This window comes from Sphaerodactylus townsendi, linkage group LG08 (assembly GCF_021028975.2).
Source record: "Sphaerodactylus townsendi isolate TG3544 linkage group LG08, MPM_Stown_v2.3, whole genome shotgun sequence".
Lineage (NCBI taxonomy): Eukaryota > Metazoa > Chordata > Lepidosauria > Squamata > Sphaerodactylidae > Sphaerodactylus > Sphaerodactylus townsendi.
Window position 1 is genome coordinate 24,238,035 of NC_059432.1, and position 20,067 is coordinate 24,258,101.

The following is a 20,067-nucleotide window of genomic DNA, read 5'->3' on the forward strand; positions in this document are numbered from 1 at the left end:
GCAGGTACTAGCTTTCCTTTTATTCTGTGCTTTTGACAGAGTGAGTGATATTGCAATTTTAAGCAGAGGTTCCACCCTTCTTCACCCATGGATTTCAACTAGTAGAATCCTTCCGAAGGACAAGAAGGCTTCCAGGTCTCTCTCCAGGCTTTTCATTCTATGGCCATTTGTGCACTTCTGGTTTCCTTCACCTTTTGTTGTTGTTGTTTTATTATTTTATTTTGATGTGAAATTTACACGGTCTAGTGAAGTCATGTTCAACCAAAGATAACACTCCCCCAAAAGGTGGCTGACAGCCTCCCAAAATGTAGATGGCACAGAAAGAACCAGGAAGCAGCAGGTGGACAAAATGGTGGATCAGCTCAACTGGGGACATTTCATAGGGGGAGAACCTCTTTGTAAACAAAAAATATCAGGAAAAACCACTGTGAAGCAAATGACTGAAAGATAAATAGTGCATGTATAATATATTGTCGAAGGCTTTCACAGCCGGAATCACTGGGGTGCTGTGTGGTTTCCGGGCTGGAATGCCGTGTTCTAACAACAGACTTATCTCCCACAGGTTTTATGCATACTGCATCTGTGGCTGGCATCTTCAGAGGATCTGATCACTCTAGAAGATGCCAGCCACAGATGGCAAGCAGCTATCAGGGAGCTAATGCTGCTATAACACAGCCATACAGCCTTAAACCACACAGCTCCTAAGTGCATGGCTAAAATAGCCTATAATCCCCAATCCAAGTCCCCATTAGGTACTTTTACTTTCCGGCATTTAGGATTTATTTCCAAATTAAATGGAAGAAGTTCATTGTGAGAGGATGGGAGATGCAATGGACCCCTAACAAAGGAGGAGTGAGAAAGTATCTCCCCTCACAATGGACTTTACCGGGGTGTAGCCCCCCTCCCCCCGGCGCCACTTCGGAGCAGCATGTGCCAAGGTGTCTCTACTCCACTAGCTGGACTGGGCTTTTGGGGGCGGGTGGGAACCAGGAAGGTGATTGAAGGCTGGCGGAGCAGCATGCGCCAAGTCACCACTGGTCTGCCAGCTAAGCTTTTGGGGGTGCAGAGGAAGCAGGAGGGTATTTGGAGGCCGGTGGATCAGCATGCACCAAGGCATTTCTGCTCTGCCAGCTGGACTGGGTGTTTGGGGGTAGGGAGGAAGTGGGAGGGTATTTGAATCTCTGGACGGTGCAGCAAGCAGCAGAGGGGGAAAAAACCACTGCCATATGGACAACCCCATTGGAGAAAAAGATTTACATGATGTGTTATTGTGGTGTAAGTCTGAGGGCTATGCCGAGGGGAATAGTTCCCTGGACCAAGAGGTCCCAGTGGAAGGAATGAAGAGCTAAAAGTCCAGCTTGAAATCCCTGGGAGACCACCTAGCCCACCCCTGGGAACGCCCCTAGCCCACCTCCAGTCACGCCAGTATCCACATCATGACACTTTAACTCAAATGTCAGGTAGGGAGTATGGTAATGGGAACTGTAAAAAAGGGGAACCCTTTGAACAAATGGGCATATTACTGCTTACAGGAGCTGATGGGAATCATAGTCCATTAACATCCGGAGGACCAGAGTTGGACATCCTTGGTCTAAGGTATGGGTTCATGTACTGCCTTGTCCTTTTAGATGGCTGTTGATCAGCTTAGTGGTGGAAAGTGCTTTTAAGTTGGGGCGGAGTGAGGGGGAACTGCACCCGGGGCATGCACCCTGTGCCCCTGCCACGCCCTTGCCCCACCCCCAGTGTGATGCACGCGCTCCAGCCCCCTTGGCGCTACGCCACTGCTGGCTAATAGTGACCCAAAGGATTTTTAAGGCAAGAGACAGAGATGGTTTCCCATTTACTGCTTCTGCATAGCGATCCTGGAGTTCTCTGGTGGTTTTTCATCAAAATAATAACCAGGACCAACTCTGATAGCTTCTGCGATCTGATAAGATTGGGCAAGTTTGGACCATCCAGGTCAGGTCTGTTGCTCACCTTGCTGCAGGATAAACAGGGTGCTTTTTCTTAACTCCCAACTTCCCCTTGGACAGAATTTGAAAGCTTGACTCATTGGAATGTTTTCCTCAGTGAGCGACTGCAGAGATGTCAGGAAGACTTTCCACAAGTGGTCTGTTGTGTATTTTTACTGACAGTGTCCCCTTTGCCTTGAACAAAAACCGCTAATCAGGACGTTCTGCCACTTAATGACTTGAATCCTTAGCTATGGTTCGTTCTGGATGTTGTGTTTAAATTGGCCAAGCTCTCTTCACTAGGTCCAAAATGTTTGGCAGAAGAGGGATTGCTCCATCATCTACAGCAGTGGTTCTCAACCTGGGGGTCGCGACCCCTTTGGGGGTCGAACGACCCTTTCACAGGGGTTGCCTAAGACCATCGGAAAACAGTCTTTTTATATCTTATATATACCAATTTTATGATTGGGGGTCACCACAACATGAGGAACTGTATTAAAGGGTCACAGCATTAGGAAGGTTGAGAACCACTGATCTACAGGACATGCCAAGGCTCTACCAGCAGTAGTGGTAGTTGTGTTTCCTTTCCTTATCTTCTCTGAGTTGTAATAACAAGATATTGGGGGAGGGATATTTGCAAGTGTTAGACGGCTTCTTTCCTACTGGGCGGGGAGACAAGACCATTAGCATGTTGATCCAGGATTGGTGAACGTGGGCAGTATCACTATAGACTTCCATGTGGTTGCTAGACTCTCAGCTTCTTGGAGATATATTTGTCCTCCACTAAGAGTACTGAGTACCAACCAGTTATGCCTGTGATGTGCCAACCCAGCCGCCACTAAGTATGAAGGCCTTAGGACAGGGGGGTGCATGTGTCTCCATTACAAATGAACAGAACAAGCCACGTAGTAGTCATTCCCACTACATCCAAGCTAGAACTAGTTTTCAGAAGATTCAAGATAGTCCCTGTGTTTTTAGAAGATGCCCAGCATGACTACACAAAGCTATTTTTAAAGATAAACCTGAAAAACAGGTAATGGAAAAACAGGTAACACTGTAATAAATTGATGTCTGTCTGCAGCTTTGATGATGTCATGATCACACCTGCAACTATGTCATCAAACTCATCTCTGCCTGTTTGCTTGAACTTTCACAATCAAAAGCCACACCTAAGAGACAATCCTATTCTTGGCAGCTCTCTTTCTTTTCCTTCTTTCCAAGTCAGGACATCAACCTGAGCACTGTAGCCTGCCCTGACATCACAAAAAGAGCGGCAAAACAAGAGAAACAAAGCAATTTTTCACCAGGCAAATTAGGCAAAAGAAATCAAACCCAGCCAGCATCTGCTTGATTGATTTGGCATTAATTCCATTTATTTCAGTATGGTGCTTTTTTTGGCCAGTAGGTTGGCTGTAGACCACAGCCTTTATTTTACTCACTATTAATTGAGGAGGGGGTGTTTAGGTTTTCCTTCATTCCACACACCATAACAGCCAGGTTCAGCACAAGACAAAGCTTTATAAGACCCTCCAAAGATGGACCACTGAAAAAGCTCACGCATCCTCCTAGCCACCTCCTCCTGTCCATGACTGCTTCTCCCCTTACTTGATGCTTCCTTGGCTGCCTTTGCTGTTTTTTTTACTTGAGGAGGCAAAAGTCTATTCCCAGTCCTTTATTTAGGAATTCTACTATAAATGTGGACTTCTACAGCACTATGCCCAACAGTAACCCGGAGACAACCACAAATCATACATCCCTACATTCAGGGGATTCCCAGGGTAAATTCTCAATCTTGGCGAAAGAGAGCTGGAGGTAGGACACTGAGACAGAAACAGGGATAATAAACCCACTTTGACAGAAAAAGTCTCCGCAGTTGGCATATATTGAGGATAAGTAGGCAGCTGAGCCAAGAGGCCAGGCAAGTGGCGGACTTTCAGCTCTGCTCAAAAGGCGCACACTCGTGGAGACTCTCTGGCTGAGTCCGCATGGATCAAAAACAGCAGTGTGAAAACGGTGTGAAAACAGTATAAACCCTTCTACACAGTTTTAAACCCTTTTACACTATTTTCACACTGCTGTTTTTTTTGTCATGCAGAATCAACCTCCTAAGTTCCCTCCTACTCAATCCCTCTTTTTGACAAGTTTCATTTGCAAAACAATTCGCTGCACGAGCCTGCCGGTATAGACTCTGGAGTAAATACGGGCAGGGATTTATTCCTCACTGGCTTCAACGGGATTTCCTCCCCAGAAACAACGGAGACCAGAACAGCGAATCGAGGCCCTCGCTATAACGTGGCCGCTTGGTGCGTGTGAGCGCGCCTCCCATCCAGAAGATCATCATCATTTTAATGACAGGGGCGCTGACTTTTCGCTGCTGAAGGCGGAGAAGCCGAGGGAGCGTCACGTGACTGCAGCTGCCGGCTCGCTCGCCCCCTCCGCGTCACGTGACGCGGTTTGTTGTTGTTGCGGCCCGGAACTGGGCGGCTGCCCGCGTGGGCGTAGGCGGGGTCACGTGCCGCGTTTAAATCTCTCCCCGAGGTGGGGGAGGGGGCCTGTGGACGGCGGAGGCGCCGCTGCTGGCTGGCTGGGCCCAGGCCGGGCGGGGGCAGGAGGGAGGGGGCGGTTGCTCCGGCTCCAAGATGGCGGACGAGGAGACGCCACTCCTCCAGCCCCGGAGCGGGGGCCGCGGCGGCGCTACCGACGTCGCGGCCGGCGCCCCGGACAGCCCCGAGCCGCCTCTCAAGCGCCAGCGACGGGGCTCGTCTGACGCTGCCGAGCCGGGCGGCGCGGAGAAGGACAGCCCGGCAGCGGAGACGGGCAGCGCCCCTCCGCAGAGCCAGGCCCTGCCGGGGCGAGGACCCGACGATGACGACCCCACCGCTCCAGAAGCGGCGGCGGCGGAGGAGCCGGTCAGGGGACCTCGAGCTGAGGCAGCGGGGCCCGGCCGAGAGAATTCACGGCACCAAGCGCCGCAGCAGCCGCGGCCGAGCCAAGGGGAGGGAGCGGAGGCGTCGCCCGGCGGAGAGGCAGCGGAGACGGCCATTGGCTGCGGGCCGGCGCAGGGTTCAAACGGGGCTGCCGAGGTGGTGGCGGCGCCGCAAGCCGGTGAGGAGCAGTCGCTGCTGCCCCCACTCCCCCCCGGTCGTGGCTGGCTGGCTCGGGGGTGGGGGGCGAACAGGACGGAGATCGGCGGGCGGCCTCCTGGTGCCTTCTTCCCTCTGGCGGGTGGTGCTGGAAGGAGGCGAGCTTATGGCTGCCCCGGGCCGTCCCGGCCACTTCAGTAGCTGGCGAGGACCCCCACCTCTGCCGTTCGGTGTCAGTATTAACGCCGCGACCCCGCCCCTCCCGTCCACCTGTCGCGGCCAGGGGGGCGGTCAGTCCAGGCAACTTCTCGTCCGGCCCCATCTTATAATTTAGCCGGCGCATCGCGTCCAGTAACGTGTTGCGTAAATCTTCAGCCCTATACGGTATTCACTGATAAGGAAGGCAGCCCTGAATTTAAGATGACCCCGCCGCCGCCAGTATCATTTTATACTCACAGGTTGGACATCGCTGTAACTTGTGTGCCATTTAAGGTTATCCCCCCTTTAATGGCATACCTGAGAAATAGTCTAGCGGGTGTGTGAATAAATACTGTCGCTGACATACAATGTGTGTGTCCCCATTAGGTTACAGTTACTGAAGAGTCCTTCAAGGACTCTGTCCTCTCCCTTTACAATCTTGGGGGGCACGAGTCAACTCCTAATTGTATTCCAGGCTTCCTTGTGGGCATAAATGCATATAAGTGGTCTGTATAAGATTGTGGCAGAAGAGTAGCCTATTTAATCAAACCTATTTTGCAGCATTCTTCTCCCCACCCCTGTTAGTATGATAGGTCATCATACTAACAGGGGTGAAGAAATGCTACAAATCAAGGTTTGTTAAATGAATCAGAAACATGATCATTTAGATTTAAAATTCAATCCTAAACAGAGTTACAGTCCACAGTGGATAGCACTGTTAGCAGGTTTTAGAAACCTGCTTGGTGGGGCTTACTCATAGGAAAGTGTTTTTAAGATTGCACTAAATTGAGCTAGCAGATACTTGAGTTGTAGATGAAGCTGAAAACCATAGATCAGGGCTTCTGCTTGAGCAGCTGTGCTTTGAATTTTAAATTGAATTTTAAAAAAACCTAAGAAGTTGTAATTTGTTATCAGTCATCAGTGACCTCAGACAACACATTTATGGAAAACTTTGTGAAACTTACAGAACTTTAGGGATAGTTTTTTTAAGTTGGAGTTGAAAATCTGGTCAGTAATCTCTGTACTGATTGGGCTTTTGGTTCTGCTACATTACAATTATAAAGTACTCTGCTAGATCTACCTTCATGGCTGTAGAGGGATTTGTTCTCTGTGCTCACATAGTGAGTTACTCATTTATCTGAAAATACCTGCTTGTTGAGGCTTTCCGGCGGAAGGTCTTAGATTGCTGTGTGGTTTCAGACTGTGGCATTATTCTCTCCTGACGTTTAGCCTGCATCTGTGGCTGGCATCTTCCAGAGGATCTGAAGAAGCCAGCCACAGATGCCAGCCCAGCATCAGGAAAAAATACTACTAGAATTCTGTCGTATCCAAATACAATAACAGCACTCAAATACCTGCTTGCATTTTTCAGTATGTCTATCCAGAACTCTTGTCATATTTCCAGCATTTTCCCACATAGTAATTCAGCTCTGGATGTGCCTTTAGGCAGTATGTGCTCATATAATAAGGTTAATAGTAGTTTACATATGAAAATTTAATAACTGAGCATCAAATCTGACGCCAGAGACAATTTCTCTCTGTTAACTATTTTTTCTGTGTTGGGTTCTGTTTTACAGACAACATATTTCTTAGTGATGAAATTATAGCAAATGGTTTCCATTCCTGTGAGAGTGATGAAGATGACAGAGCCTCTCATGCAAGCTCTAGCGACTGGACTCCAAGGCCACGTATAGGTGGGCATTTAAATGGCAACCCCAAAGATCCTATTATTCTTAACTTTGTGCGTGGAAAGTGTTCCCCCCAGTCAAATAACCCCTGAGCATTGTTGATATTGTTATCCCCTGTACACAAATCATGGTACATTTTATGCATTTTGCTATTTACTTTGTATGAGTAGCAGCAGATCTCAGATAGACTGCTGAATTATCTACTGTGTAACTTACTAGCACAGACTTGTGCCTGCTTCTGTAGCCTTTAAATTCAGGATTTGGGACACTTGCACGGCTTTACTCTTCTGCTCTTTTTCTCTTTTGCCTCCTGACTTTTAAGTTCCAGTGATCATTAATTTCAGAGGAAAACACATACACATGCAGTACTACCATTCTATAAGGTCTTTCTGTGCCATTAGTACTAGCTTGAAATGGCCATTTGGGGTCTCAATACAGAGCAGCGATGAGGGACGATATATTGTGACTACCTGCAAACATCACAACAAACCTTTATATAGGATGGACATTAACTGTTCTAGCTCACCATGCTTACAGGTAGAGTGCAAACTGAGGGGTACCTGGTTTGGAAGCTCTCAGTTGAATTCCAGTTTGCCATTAGATTCCTGTTTAATGGAAAGGAAACAAACTCTCACCTTGCTAGGTACCTGCATTCAGACATCACAGAAAACTAAAGTTTGAAATCTTTGTGTTTGGAAAACCTTCACTCATTTGCATTCTGGATGCAGGGGGAGGAAAAAGGGAGCATGTGGCTACGGAAAACAAGTTGTTTGTGCTCATCAGGGACAAACAGGCTAGTGCTAATGTTTGGATACAGGGAGAAAAGGTGAAATCTACATTAGCAGAGAGGGATCCCCCCCCCCCAAATATCTATATATAAAGCTGTGTTTTCAGTTGAGAGTGTAAAATACAACTGGAGACCCAAGACATAGCATGAATGTGAAAATAGCATATTTGGAACAAAACATAACAGATCCCATGTTTCTTGTTTCTGTAACAGGGCCCTACACTTTTGTCCAACAACATCTCATGATAGGCACAGATCCACGTGCAATTCTGAAAGACTTGTTGCCAGAAACAATTCCTCCCCCTGAACTGGATGATATGACATTGTGGCAAATAGTTATTAACATTCTGTCTGAACCACCTAAAAGAAAAAAACGGAAGGATATTAATACTATAGAGGATGCTGTGAAACTCCTGCAAGAATGCAAAAAGATTGTTGTTTTAACTGGAGCCGGGGTATGTACATATGTTTACTAGAAGAAATAGATCATTACTTGAATTGTGGGCTAGTCTCATGCAGCTCAGTTTTACAGTTAGTATTACTCCTAGAATGATTGTTCATCATAGCCTACAAGAAGAGAGTCTGTGTGATGCATGGTACAAATTTCACACAGGAAGCCTACTGTACAAATAACTGTCAGTGCTGTAGCAAAGCCATTACTTTTAAGATCATTACTTTTTTTCCCTCCATACATTAATTATCTTGTATCTCAGGCTCCTTCCGCACACGCAAAATAATGCGTTTTCAAACCACTTTCACAACTGTTTGAAAGTGGATTTTGCTATTCCACACAGCTTCAAAGAGCACTGAAAGCAGTTTGAAAGTGCATTATTCTGCATGTGCAGAATGAGCTTCAGTTTCTGTCAATACAGAGTTATGCAGAATTAGTCCAATTTAAGGCCTCTGGTCTTAGGCCAAAATAATTCTGCATAGGATAACTCTTGAAACCTTTGATGTTGCTGAGTGTCGATCGTGAATCATAGTGTTGAATTCTGTATCCTACTCTCAGAACTTTGTTTACTTCCTCTCATTTTGTAACTCTTGGATTCCTTTGAGGCACTAGTAACTGCCACTTTACTTTCCCAGAGTGCTGTGCAAGGGACTCTTTCAGGATAGATTAAAGATGATAAAGGCTAAGTATGTGCAGGCTTTCTTTTTTAACATTGGCCAAAAATTCTGACAAGAGTGATTGACATGGTTTTAGGAAGCAAGCAGGGCAGAACGTGGCTATTGTGCCAGTTTGCCTTGCATGCTATATCACATTTGTTCTAGATGAAAGAAGATGCTGGCATTACAACTTAATGCTCTAAATAATAAATAGATACAAAAAGTTATTATTTATCTGGAAGTAGTATGATTCTGCTTTAGCTTTATCTCCTGTGATACCATAGCCTACATGTTCTTTATAGCAGATTCTCTGAATGGTCTGACAGTACGTACAGATGAATTAGAATTTTGTTCCATGTAAACATATAATGAAAAAGTTGTGAATAAAAGGAACATTTTTAAAAAAGCAAATGAGCAATTAGATTTTGAAGCATGTTATTCCAATGTTCACATATTGTAAATAGCAACCACAGTTGAATCAAAATGCACAATTGATACTACTTTATGCAAATATCTGTTTCAGGTATCTGTTTCTTGTGGAATTCCTGACTTCCGATCTAGAGATGGTATCTATGCCCGCCTTGCAGTTGATTTCCCAGATCTTCCAGATCCTCAAGCCATGTTTGACATTGAATATTTCCGAAAAGATCCAAGGCCGTTTTTTAAGTTTGCAAAGGTGCCATTTCTTCTTCGATCTTGCTTACCAGACAAATAGATTTGTCTGCACACTTATTCTGTATCTAAAGCAAAGACTTTTCCATCCTTCCCCAAGCCGTTATCACTATACTATGCCAACCAGTAATACTTAGTCCAGTCGACCAGGGGAGGGGGTAGTTGGATGGCAGATGGGGACAGAGGTTTTCACAGAAGCTCCAGCACCATGGCAGGGTAAAATAAAAACTAAACTTAACTGCCACGCTGAAAGAGCCCAGCCCAGTGGGCTATACCTGCCTTTTTGCAGGCGTAAGTTGGTGTCAGCAAAAGGAAACATTCCCAGGCTGATTAAAGTTGAGAACACTCTCATCGGTGCCAGCATGGGCTCCTGCCATGATGGAACACCAGCGTAGCAGCTGCAATGGAGCCCAGGTGGCGTGGAGTTGCATGGTGTCCCAATGATTACATAACTCCCCACCCCCACCAGTGTAAGTACCACTTATGCCATATGGACAGACACTGTTCATGTCACTGTTAGTGTAAGTTTGTGCCTGAGGAGACCCAATTTCAAATCTCCACTCACCATGACTCTCATTGAGTGACCTTGGGCCAGTTATTTGCTCTCATTCTACCCTATCTCACAGGCTTTTGAGGATAAAATAGGGAAGTAGTAGAGTTTAAAAAATCTGGTGAATAAAAAGGAGTTCAGGAAGAACCATTCCATGGGATAAATAACAAGTAGAATTTGCTCAAATAGTCAACTTCATGGCTAGGTGCTATCACAAAAGCAGTGACAGGAGCCCCGCCAGGAAAAAAGGTTGATGTTCTTCATTATTGGGCACTCTTTGTCAGTATACTCCCCAACTTTTAAAAAAGAACAGTAATGTACTTTGATGGGCTGCTAAAGTCTATGCATGCATGTTTACAGCCTTCAGAGTATGAACCAGTTAAAGTTTCTCAAAGAGAGGTTCCCATCTTGTTCATCAATGTTTAAATACTATTTTGATTTATGCCTCCCAATATAGCATACTCTGTTAGGAGTTTTTGTCTGAGGGACAGGATTTAACTAAATAGAATGAGAATAATTTATTTAGTTGTTTGCAGTTCAAGATTCAGATTATGTTACTGTTGGGTAGTCATCTCCATTCAGATATTGTATTACAGTAGTATTGCACCCAAGCCTAAAGATGAACACTAACTGTAATTAGGTTAACGTATTTGTGGCCAGAATCTGGACACTCGAACTTGTGGCAGTGTTTGCTATTGTTGAGTGTCTGATAAGAATAACTGACATTTCTAGAGAGAAAAGAATGGGAAGCTGCAGAATGAGGCAGTTATTTACACAATTCTTTCTAAATTCTGTAGGAAATATATCCTGGACAGTTTCAACCATCTCTCTGTCATAAATTTATAGCGCTGATGGACAAAGAAAGAAAACTGCTTCGCAATTATACTCAGAATATAGATACACTGGAACAAGTTGCAGGAATACAAAGGATAATCCAATGTCACGGTCAGTCTAGCTTCAGTTATTTTTCTATCCTAGCTCTAGTGGTTATGTTGCTGTGCATGGTAGCGGGTGCAAAGCTTGGGTTCAAAAGTGTCGTCCTCTATGCAGAAAGCATTCTGCACTCACTGAAATACTTCTTTGTACTTTACACTTAATAAAGCACAGGAAAAGTGAAACTAATTCCAAAGAGGTATGCAGGGATGTATAAGAGAATTCACAGCAGATTTGTACAGCCTTTTGCATAAGTATAAGAATTTTTGTTTAATCTATCCCAGTGGCGTAGCATCAAGGGGGAAGGGGGGGTGCAACACACTGGGGATGCACCAGTGCAGGGGTGTGGCAGGGGCGCAGGGCACATGTGTGCCCCAGGCACAGTTCTCCCTCGCTCTGACCCTGATCTATCCTTTATAATGTAAACTCCTGCATAGGTTCTTGTGTTTTCTTTTGTGGAACAGCATAATCAACTGTTCCTTTCCATTCACTGTTCTCTGGATCCAACCTAATGAATTTTCCAATTTATTTCTTAAAGAATGGAAGGTGGGATTATGTTGACCCTCCTGTTTATAAACTTGGACAAAATTGTACTTTGATTCCATTACAGCAAATTGTTTTGTGAGTTGTTTTCCTTGAATTTTCAACTTTCATTTAGTAAAACAAAAGTCACTAGGCTGTCAACTTACGGAGTGATAAGAAAAAAATATGTACGCAGTATTTCGCCAAACTGCCAATTAGTGATCCTGCTTCCAGCTTCTACTGTTCTGCTAAGCAAGAATAAAATATTGAAATGAATAACAAGCACTCAGCAGGTTTTTTTTTTCTAAATTTGGTTTTTGTTTGTTTTCCCCTTTCCCTGTATCCTTATGCTCCCTCACATCACACAATTTCTGTCTATGGGACAGTGATACTGAAAAAAGTAACCATGTATAGAACATGTATAGAAAAACACTCTTTGATACAGAAAGCATAAGACTAGACCAGTGAGACATTTTGAGAAGCAGTATAGAAATATTTCAAATAAAAACTAGATCAGGTTTCTGCTGGTATAATCAAAATGTAAAGAGGGCATACATGTCAATACTGACTCAAATATTACATCATAATTTTTTTGTTAGTGCGGCTTAGAGCCATTGTGGCTTTGCAAAATCTCATATCCTCTGAACCTGTTTTGTTCATAAGAGGTTTTTAATGTTAACTTGTTTCTTACTATTGTTATAGTGTTGCCACCCTCATTAAACCCTAGCATGCATGGAAGAAAGGCAGGTATATTAGTATTTAAGTATATAAGTTTTACTGATTGAAAAAGAATTTGCACCCAAGAAAGTATGCACAGAACTGATCCCTTGGGCAATGACTCTTAAAATAAGCTGGAAAGAAAATAGGTAGTTCATTTGCTGGTACATCCATGGTCCATACTGAAACAGGCAGCAGATAAGAGTCTCCTGATGAGCAGAGATATAAATGGAATGAACTGAACAAATAAAATTCCAGTAATTCTCTTTATATGTGTGCAAAATCAAATCAGTTATCATATTATGCTTCCAAATTCTCTGATTGCAAAAAGCTGAATGTGACTCAGGCTATAGCCATATGCACACGTACTTAAAAGTTAGCTCTATTGAACTTAATGAACCTTGATTCTGAGTGAGCATGCATAGGATTGGGTTGTTAACTTGTTCTGGTAACTTTAATACTCAAAATTATGCAACATTTCAGTTAAGGGTCTAATTTCTCACTTCGCTTCATGTATTTTTCAGGTTCCTTTGCAACAGCTTCTTGCCTGATCTGTAAATATAAGGTTGATTGTGAAGTTGTTCGTGAAGACATTTTTAATCAGGTAGGACTAATTCTTAGAATTAAGATATTTGCATTGAGACTGAACAACTCAAATATCTAGAAATGCAGAGTTCTCTGGGCTTTCATGTTTATCTTATAGACAAATAAATTGAAGCAGTTCAAAGGTGCGTGACTCCATTGACACAGAACTGATTCGAAGACCAATATAGTTCCTGAGTTGCGTGCAAAAGACCTGTCAAATCATTGTTTTGTTGCTGTTGGCTTAGTTTTTGAAAAATGTAGAATGTTTTACACTTTCTTTCTTGACCAGAATATCCAATTTCCCCCAATGTGTTGTTGAGCTGAGATTTGAATCCTGGTCCACATCAACTGTAACTATTTGCATCATTTTCTCCTTGTCCGGGGACAGTCCCAGGGTTGCCATGGTGGACATGAAGTTCTGAGTATGGCCAAACAAAGAGGACTTGGCATGGGTATTGACATCTCCTGAGATTAAAAAATGTAGGCATCTCCCAACATCAGTCCATCAACTTTCTCTCCCAGCTCAGTTAGGGAGTTTAAGGGGCAGATTGCGAGACAGTATTATCAGTAGGATCCCTGATCTGTCCCTGTAATGTCCTACACAAGTTCTGTCCAAGCAGTTCCTCCATGGATTGACTGAATGCATAGAGAGGGAGAGTGTGTGAATACACTGGCCTGCCTGTGCCAGCTGATGAGCACAATGCCTATGTAGAGGTGGTGCCCACAAGTATGCTTCCTCCCCATGAATGGCAACATTCAGAAAGCAGCAAGGATGTAGGTAAGGAGGGGGGTTTCCTTGGGTTCAAACCCACCCATTGCATGTCCGAAGCTCTGCCCCACCAAATACGTTAACCCCCTTCGGCATGGATTTAAAGGGAGAATCTGAGGTCCCCAGTTTAAACATTGAAAGTGATGCTGTTTCAGAGTGGGGGAGAATCCACCCCAAAACAGCATCACTTTCAATGTTGTTTTAACTGGGGACCCCAGATTCTGCCTTTAAGGTGGATTTAAAAGGAGAATTTGGACTCTCTAGTTTAAACACCATTGAAAGTGATGCTGTTTGGGGCGGATTCCAGCATCAGTGGCCGCCCATGTGGGGGAGGGCGGCGCAAAATTCAGATTTTGCACCGGGCTCCATTTTCCCTAGCTATGCCTCTGCCCAGAGGGGAGGGCAGAAGGGGCTGCCGGCTGGGAGCCCAGCTGGTGGGGGGCAGGAGAGTCTGCCATCCCTGTCCTTGGAGAGCTGCCTTTATAAGCACTGAAGCCAGGGGCGGGGCTTGGGGAGGCGTGGCCATGCCCCCAGGGGTGGGTGCGGGCCTGGCCCCACCCCCTGAACCCCCCATAAAAATCTATACCTACGTCCCTGGAAAGCAACCTTCCCATTCACAGGAAGGAGCATACTTATGGGCACTGCCTCTGCATATTAGGGGCAGGCCAGCACATGACAACTAAAGCGAGATACCGTCTGTATTGGGTTACCTGCAAAAAAAGAGAGAAAATCTTCAGAAGCTGTCCCCACATCCGTTCCCCAATCCTACAAATCAAAACTGATTAAGAAGAGAAGAAGAAGAAGAGTTTGGATTTATATCCCCCCTTTCTCTCCTGCAGGAGACTCAAAGGGGCTTACAATCTCCTTGCCCTTCCCCCCTCACAACAAACACCCTGTGAGGTAGGTGGGGCTGAAAGAGCTCAGAAGAGCTGTGACTAGCCCAAGGTCACCCAGCTGGCGTGTGTGGGAGTGTACAGGCTAATCTGAATTCTCCAGATAAGCCTCCACAGCTCAGGCAGCAGAGCTGGGAATCAAACCCGGTTCCTCCAGATTAGATACATGAGCTCTTAACCTCCTACGCCACTGCTGCTCTTTAAAGACTGAGCACCGCACCAGAGCAGGCTGTGATAAAATAGGGACTGTTTCAACTAGATCCATATATTCCTCCACCACTGTATTGTGAAAGGGAAAGGTGTTGTTCCTTATAGTCCTGGTTGTACAACTGCAGAATGGACAATGGATTCAGAATCTAAGGGAAGGATAAGTGGAAGAGGAGGCAGTTTGGAAATAAGAATAGAAGATGCCAGGAATTGGGAAAGCGAGGCTAGTGAGTAAGGGTGATGCTTGGAGGATTGTAGGTTGGGACTATGCAGTATGGAGCCTGGAGCTGTGTCACAGCTGTGCTATCATGAAGGGTTCCATGTAAACAGGGTTGTGTCAGGTGTGGTGTGATCTGGCAACCATAAGATTCAAGAAAGGGTGAATTTGGCTTAACACACTGGTTAACTGGAACTACCAACTAATTTCTTGACAGCAGTCTTCCAGTTCATTTGGAATCAATCTGATGATAAGCAGTGGTGTCTTTTGCCTACTCAAGTGACACCTTTCATGCAATTTACTTTTAGGCTTTGTGAAACCATCTACACAGTTTCAGATTAATGTGTAACATCACGTTTTTTTCCCTTCTGGGATATATTCCAAGAACTGTCAGTGATTTTGCTCCTAATGATGCTTTTAATATAGTATATGAGCATGTAGAATGGGTCTTATGAAAAATTAAGTTATTCATTATGTATGCTAAGGTGTCATTATGAATTAATAAAATGTTCAAGATCTTACTGGGTATAATCTGTGTGGTAGCAGCTTAAATGAAATCTAGAACAGTTGTATGTGTTACATCCTCCAAATTTGTTATGGAGGCTAATGCACTGAAAGAGTATGTTTATAAAATTAAACACTAATCCAGTCTTCTGTATGCAGGTTGTTCCTAGGTGCCCCAGGTGCCCACCTGATGAACCCCTTGCCATCATGAAGCCAGAAATAGTGTTCTTTGGTGAAAATCTACCTGAACAGTTCCATAGAGCCATGAAATATGACAAAGATGAGGTTGATCTTCTTATTGTAATCGGGTCTTCACTTAAAGTGAGACCTGTAGCATTGATTCCAAGTAAGTATTCATCGTTTACTCATGGGGCGGGAGGTCATGCTTTAGATTAAAAATGTAAGGTGATCAGTTCATTCAAACTGTATACTGTAGAGCACAGAGAGATAAATTAATTTAGGGAGCTTCCAAGATTGAATCACGGTAGATGGAATGAGCGTATGTGTATGTACGTATCTAATATACTCTGGAATGTAAAAAAAAGTACTAACAATTGTTGAACAAATTTATACACATCAACTGCCATAAAACTCACTTTAAAATTAACTTGAATTACTTTTTTTTCTTAAAAATGTAGGTTCCATCCCCCATGAAGTGCCTCAGATTTTAATTAATAGGGAACCATTGCCTCATCTACACTTCGATGTGGAGCTTCTTGGTGACTGTGACGTGATTATCAATGAATTATGTCATAGGATGGGTGGCGAATATACAAAACTTTGTAGCAGCTTGGTCAAACTTTCAGAAATAACCGAGAAACCTCCGCGAGTGCACAAGGAACTTGAAATACATTCAGCTGAGTTACCACCAACTCCACTTAACATTTCTGAATATTCCAGTTCACCTGAAAGAACGGCACCACAGGATTCTCAGCTGGAACACTCAGAGCACTCTTTTGAATATAAAGCAGGAAATCCTGAAGCTGCCTTGGTGTCTAAAGAGGACTGTGTAGAAGCGACAACACATGAAGTTCAAAATTCTTTAGAAACCACAGAAAGTCTGACTGACCAGTTAGAAAACCCAGAACATGTAAAAGAAAATAGATCTAACCAAGGTGAAAACAAAGAAAGAGTTTTAACTGTTGAAACACTAAGGAAAAGTTGGATTAACCGATGTGCAAAAGAACGGATTAGTAAGCGACTTGATGGTAAGTTCTGACTTCTTCTAAACACAGTAGGTTGAATACTGTGATGTGAAGTGCTTACAGAAGCAGATGTTTCCTGTTTTCCCCTTCCCAGAGCAGTCCTCTGATGTCTCCAGAGAGCTGATATCAGAGGAAAGAAGGTGTACATGGCCAAAAAACTGTGAGGCCCGGGGAGCTACCCTAAGGTCCACTCCGCACGGACCTTAAGAGTGGAAGTACACGGCATACTTGATGCCAGTTCACCCAAGTTCTCCGCTCATCTACAGTGAATTATTGAAGGGAATTTAGAGGTGCTTTTCGGCATCTAAGTGAGGAGGAGCAACACAAGTGCTTCTTCTGGCTTTCGTGTTAAGGTCGAGCCTATCACCACAACCATTATCACTTATTGCAGTCAATTTGCGGCAATCCCCCTAGATGGGGTTTCAAGGTGAGAGACTTTCAGAGCTGTTGCCTGCCTCTGTATCACAACCTTGGACTTCTTGATGATCTCTCATCTAAACCCTAACCAAGGCTTACCCTGCTTAGCTTTGAAGATAGACATAGCCTCAGCTGTCCTGGTCAGGGGCCACATGGTAGCTGTACTATAAAACCAGGCCTAAGCTCTTGTTTTCAAGCATCTCCCAGATGGCAAAGTCCAGGTATGTTTCTTGCGTTATGATTTGTGTTGAAAGGCAGACAGGTGTTTTCCTTTATCACAGTATCTAATACTATATTGAAAAGTATCACAAATTTGGATTCATCTTCTTCTGAGAGAAAGCTTTTATGTATTTACTTCCTGTGTAAAAATCCTCCAGAAAGCTTGAGTTGTACAAGCCTGTTAATGTAGTTTGCAATTGAACAGCTCAACAACAAAAATGTTGTGTAATGGATTAATAAGCACTTAGATATGGTTTTCCTTTAACTTGGTCACTAGTATAGTCTGATAACATTCTTAATTCAAGTATGTCTTTGGAGGATGACATACCAGAATTAATAGAATGATTACTTCTTCTCTAGAACCTTAGAGCCCTTTCCCCAGTCCTTCTGCATCGCTGGGCTTTTACTTACAACAGTTCCCTTGCCTAGATCTAACAGAGTGTACAGCTATTGCATCTGTCAAAATCTTAAGCAGGGTGGGTTTGTTTGTTTTCTGATTATCCATTCTGAAATAACTGTTGCTGCCGTTCAAATGTGTTTCAGGTACTCAATACTTGTTTTTACCCCCAAATCGCTATATTTTCCATGGTGCTGAGGTATACTCAGACTCTGAAGATGATGTCATATCCTCCAGCTCTTGTGGAAGCAGCAGCGATAGCGGGTCCTGTCATAGTCCAAGCTTAGACATAGAAGATGAAAGTGAAATTGAAGAATTCTATAATGGCGCAGAAGATGATGATGTCCCTGATAGAGAAGAGGAGACTGGCTTTGGGGGCGACGGAACTGACCTTCAAGAATCCGTTGAGGAGTCGGCTTCTGTAAACAAGGCTGTCAGACTTGAGCATCCAACAGACAAGCTGTAAAATAACTACTGGTTCCAGGAACTTTTCCACCAGCATTAGAAACTTTGGCATGCCAGAACGAATGTGTACTGAATTTAGTGCAAGGAATAAGGATGTAATGTTTATACACAACTAGAGTAGATTTTCATGCATAGTTTTCTAACTTTCCAAATCAATTCTATAAAGGCACACTCAATACTAACTGATCTTCTTATGTTTTGAATTTTGAAGAAGGTACTAAGTATCTATTACTGTCACTGCATTCATGTTTATTAAGTTAATCTGTGTGACCTGTGTGTATATATACAGTATTTTTGCTTAACAAATTTCAGCCTATTATTTTTAAACAGTTTGAAAAAGCCATTGGAATGTTAATGTAATATAAAGGGAACAGCTAATCTAGACCAAAGAATGGTATCTTCCACTCCTCCCTCGCTTTGTTACACTTTGGCTTATTTAAAGCCTGCTTATATTTCTCCTAATTCTCTTACTGCATAATCTGTTAAACACTGGTATTTCCCCAGAATTTCTGTGGCAGCTATGTTTGTTTTAACATTACTCTTCACACTGAGATGCATGTGAGCATACTGAAAGTTAATTAGGCATATTAGCAAGCACCTAATTTTGTTTTAGAAAGATTACTAGGAAGTGCTTAAAAAACCTCCTGTGGACATGTGCCAGTGCCTATGGCTTGCACAACTGCAGCCAGAAAGTGTTCAAGTAGATGAAGTCATCAGACTTGTTTTGATTGGAAAAACAAATCTTGATGCAGGATCATACTACACAAAAATGCTTTGTGTACGAGGTCCTTTGTATCCACTGCCAAGATGTGAATATGCAAATGTACTGAAAAGTGTATATAAAAGGAAAGTAATGATGCCCAAATACAAAAGTTGCTTCTATACTTTTAATACCTTACATTGACGTTGGTAAGGAATTACTTAGGCTTCCACTATAAGACATAAATAGCAGTTTAAGCGTGATTTAAAATGTGCTGCCTGATGGCTTTCCACTTTGGTTTGGAATCCCAAATACCACTTGTTGGTACAGTTCTTTTAAGCAGCTACCAATTCCCCCCCCCCCCCCCCCGCCCCATACTGCCTAGAGGCTGCCTTGACATGGATGTCACAGATGTTTCCAGCTGCAGACTGTTTGCACCCACAATTTGTGTCCTACTTCTGCATTAAATAAGTTTTGTGTTTCTTTTGAAACCACTTTCAACTATGTCCCAGAAGTGCTCCACCGGTCATCATTGAAGTGCACTGCTTTAATATTTATTCCATTTTGAAATATGTATAATAGCTGTCCTTTTAAGCAATTAATACATCTGTTTTGTAACACAGCATAACAAAGTGTTAAGAATGGCCTTCTGTGTTCATCTAAAAAAAAATGTTGGCATGTTTTCCTATAGCCCAGGTTCTAAATGCCAGAACTTAGTGGGCTACACTAAAGAATGCAATATGTTTAGCTTTGCTTGCATGTCAAAATGTATTTGTGTTATAGGAGATATTTTAAATGGAAAGATTTTGTTTTTAAATTATTTTTACAGTGTGGATTGTTTTCTGCTTTTATATTGTATATAGTGTCTTTTATGTAACCAACTGGCAAATGTTTTGTAGAAGACGGTTTCAAAATGACTGGCTCTCTTCCTGCAACTTTTGACATATAAAACCAGTGTTTTATACTCGTACAGTTTGTTTTAAAGTCTATTAAATTGTCATTTAACGTTTGGTTTCTGTTAAGAATGTGTGTGCAAAGCCTTTTCTCATGAAAGCTGTCTTGCCAGTGAATATGAAGTGGAATATGGCTAGGGAAAAGTTTTAGTGTGGTGCTTCTTCATCATCTGCTATAAAACACTTACTCATCAGGTGGGGCACTTGAGTGCATTGTGTGGTGGGATGCCAAGATGGACTAAGGATTCTGGTGCTCTATCATCTGTATCATTCTTCCTGAACTGACCTCAGGAGGGGTGTGTGTGTCCTGCCCCCTGCCCCCAATGT

The 20,067-nt window shown here is 43.4% G+C and overlaps 1 protein-coding gene across 1 annotated transcript; it reads left to right on the forward strand.

Moving 5' to 3' along the window:
• Positions 1–4,431: 4,431 nt before the first annotated feature.
• SIRT1 (sirtuin 1) lies at positions 4,432–19,809 on the forward strand. Its single transcript, XM_048506458.1, has 9 exons — positions 4,432–5,057; positions 6,811–6,927; positions 7,922–8,163; positions 9,339–9,491; positions 10,835–10,982; positions 12,734–12,813; positions 15,544–15,730; positions 16,023–16,592; positions 17,769–19,809. The coding sequence occupies exons 1-9, from the start codon at positions 4,592–4,594 to the stop codon at positions 18,086–18,088; spliced, it is 2,283 nt and encodes a 760-aa protein (XP_048362415.1). The 5' UTR covers positions 4,432–4,591; the 3' UTR covers positions 18,089–19,809.
• The last annotated feature ends 258 nt before the right edge of the window (positions 19,810–20,067 follow it).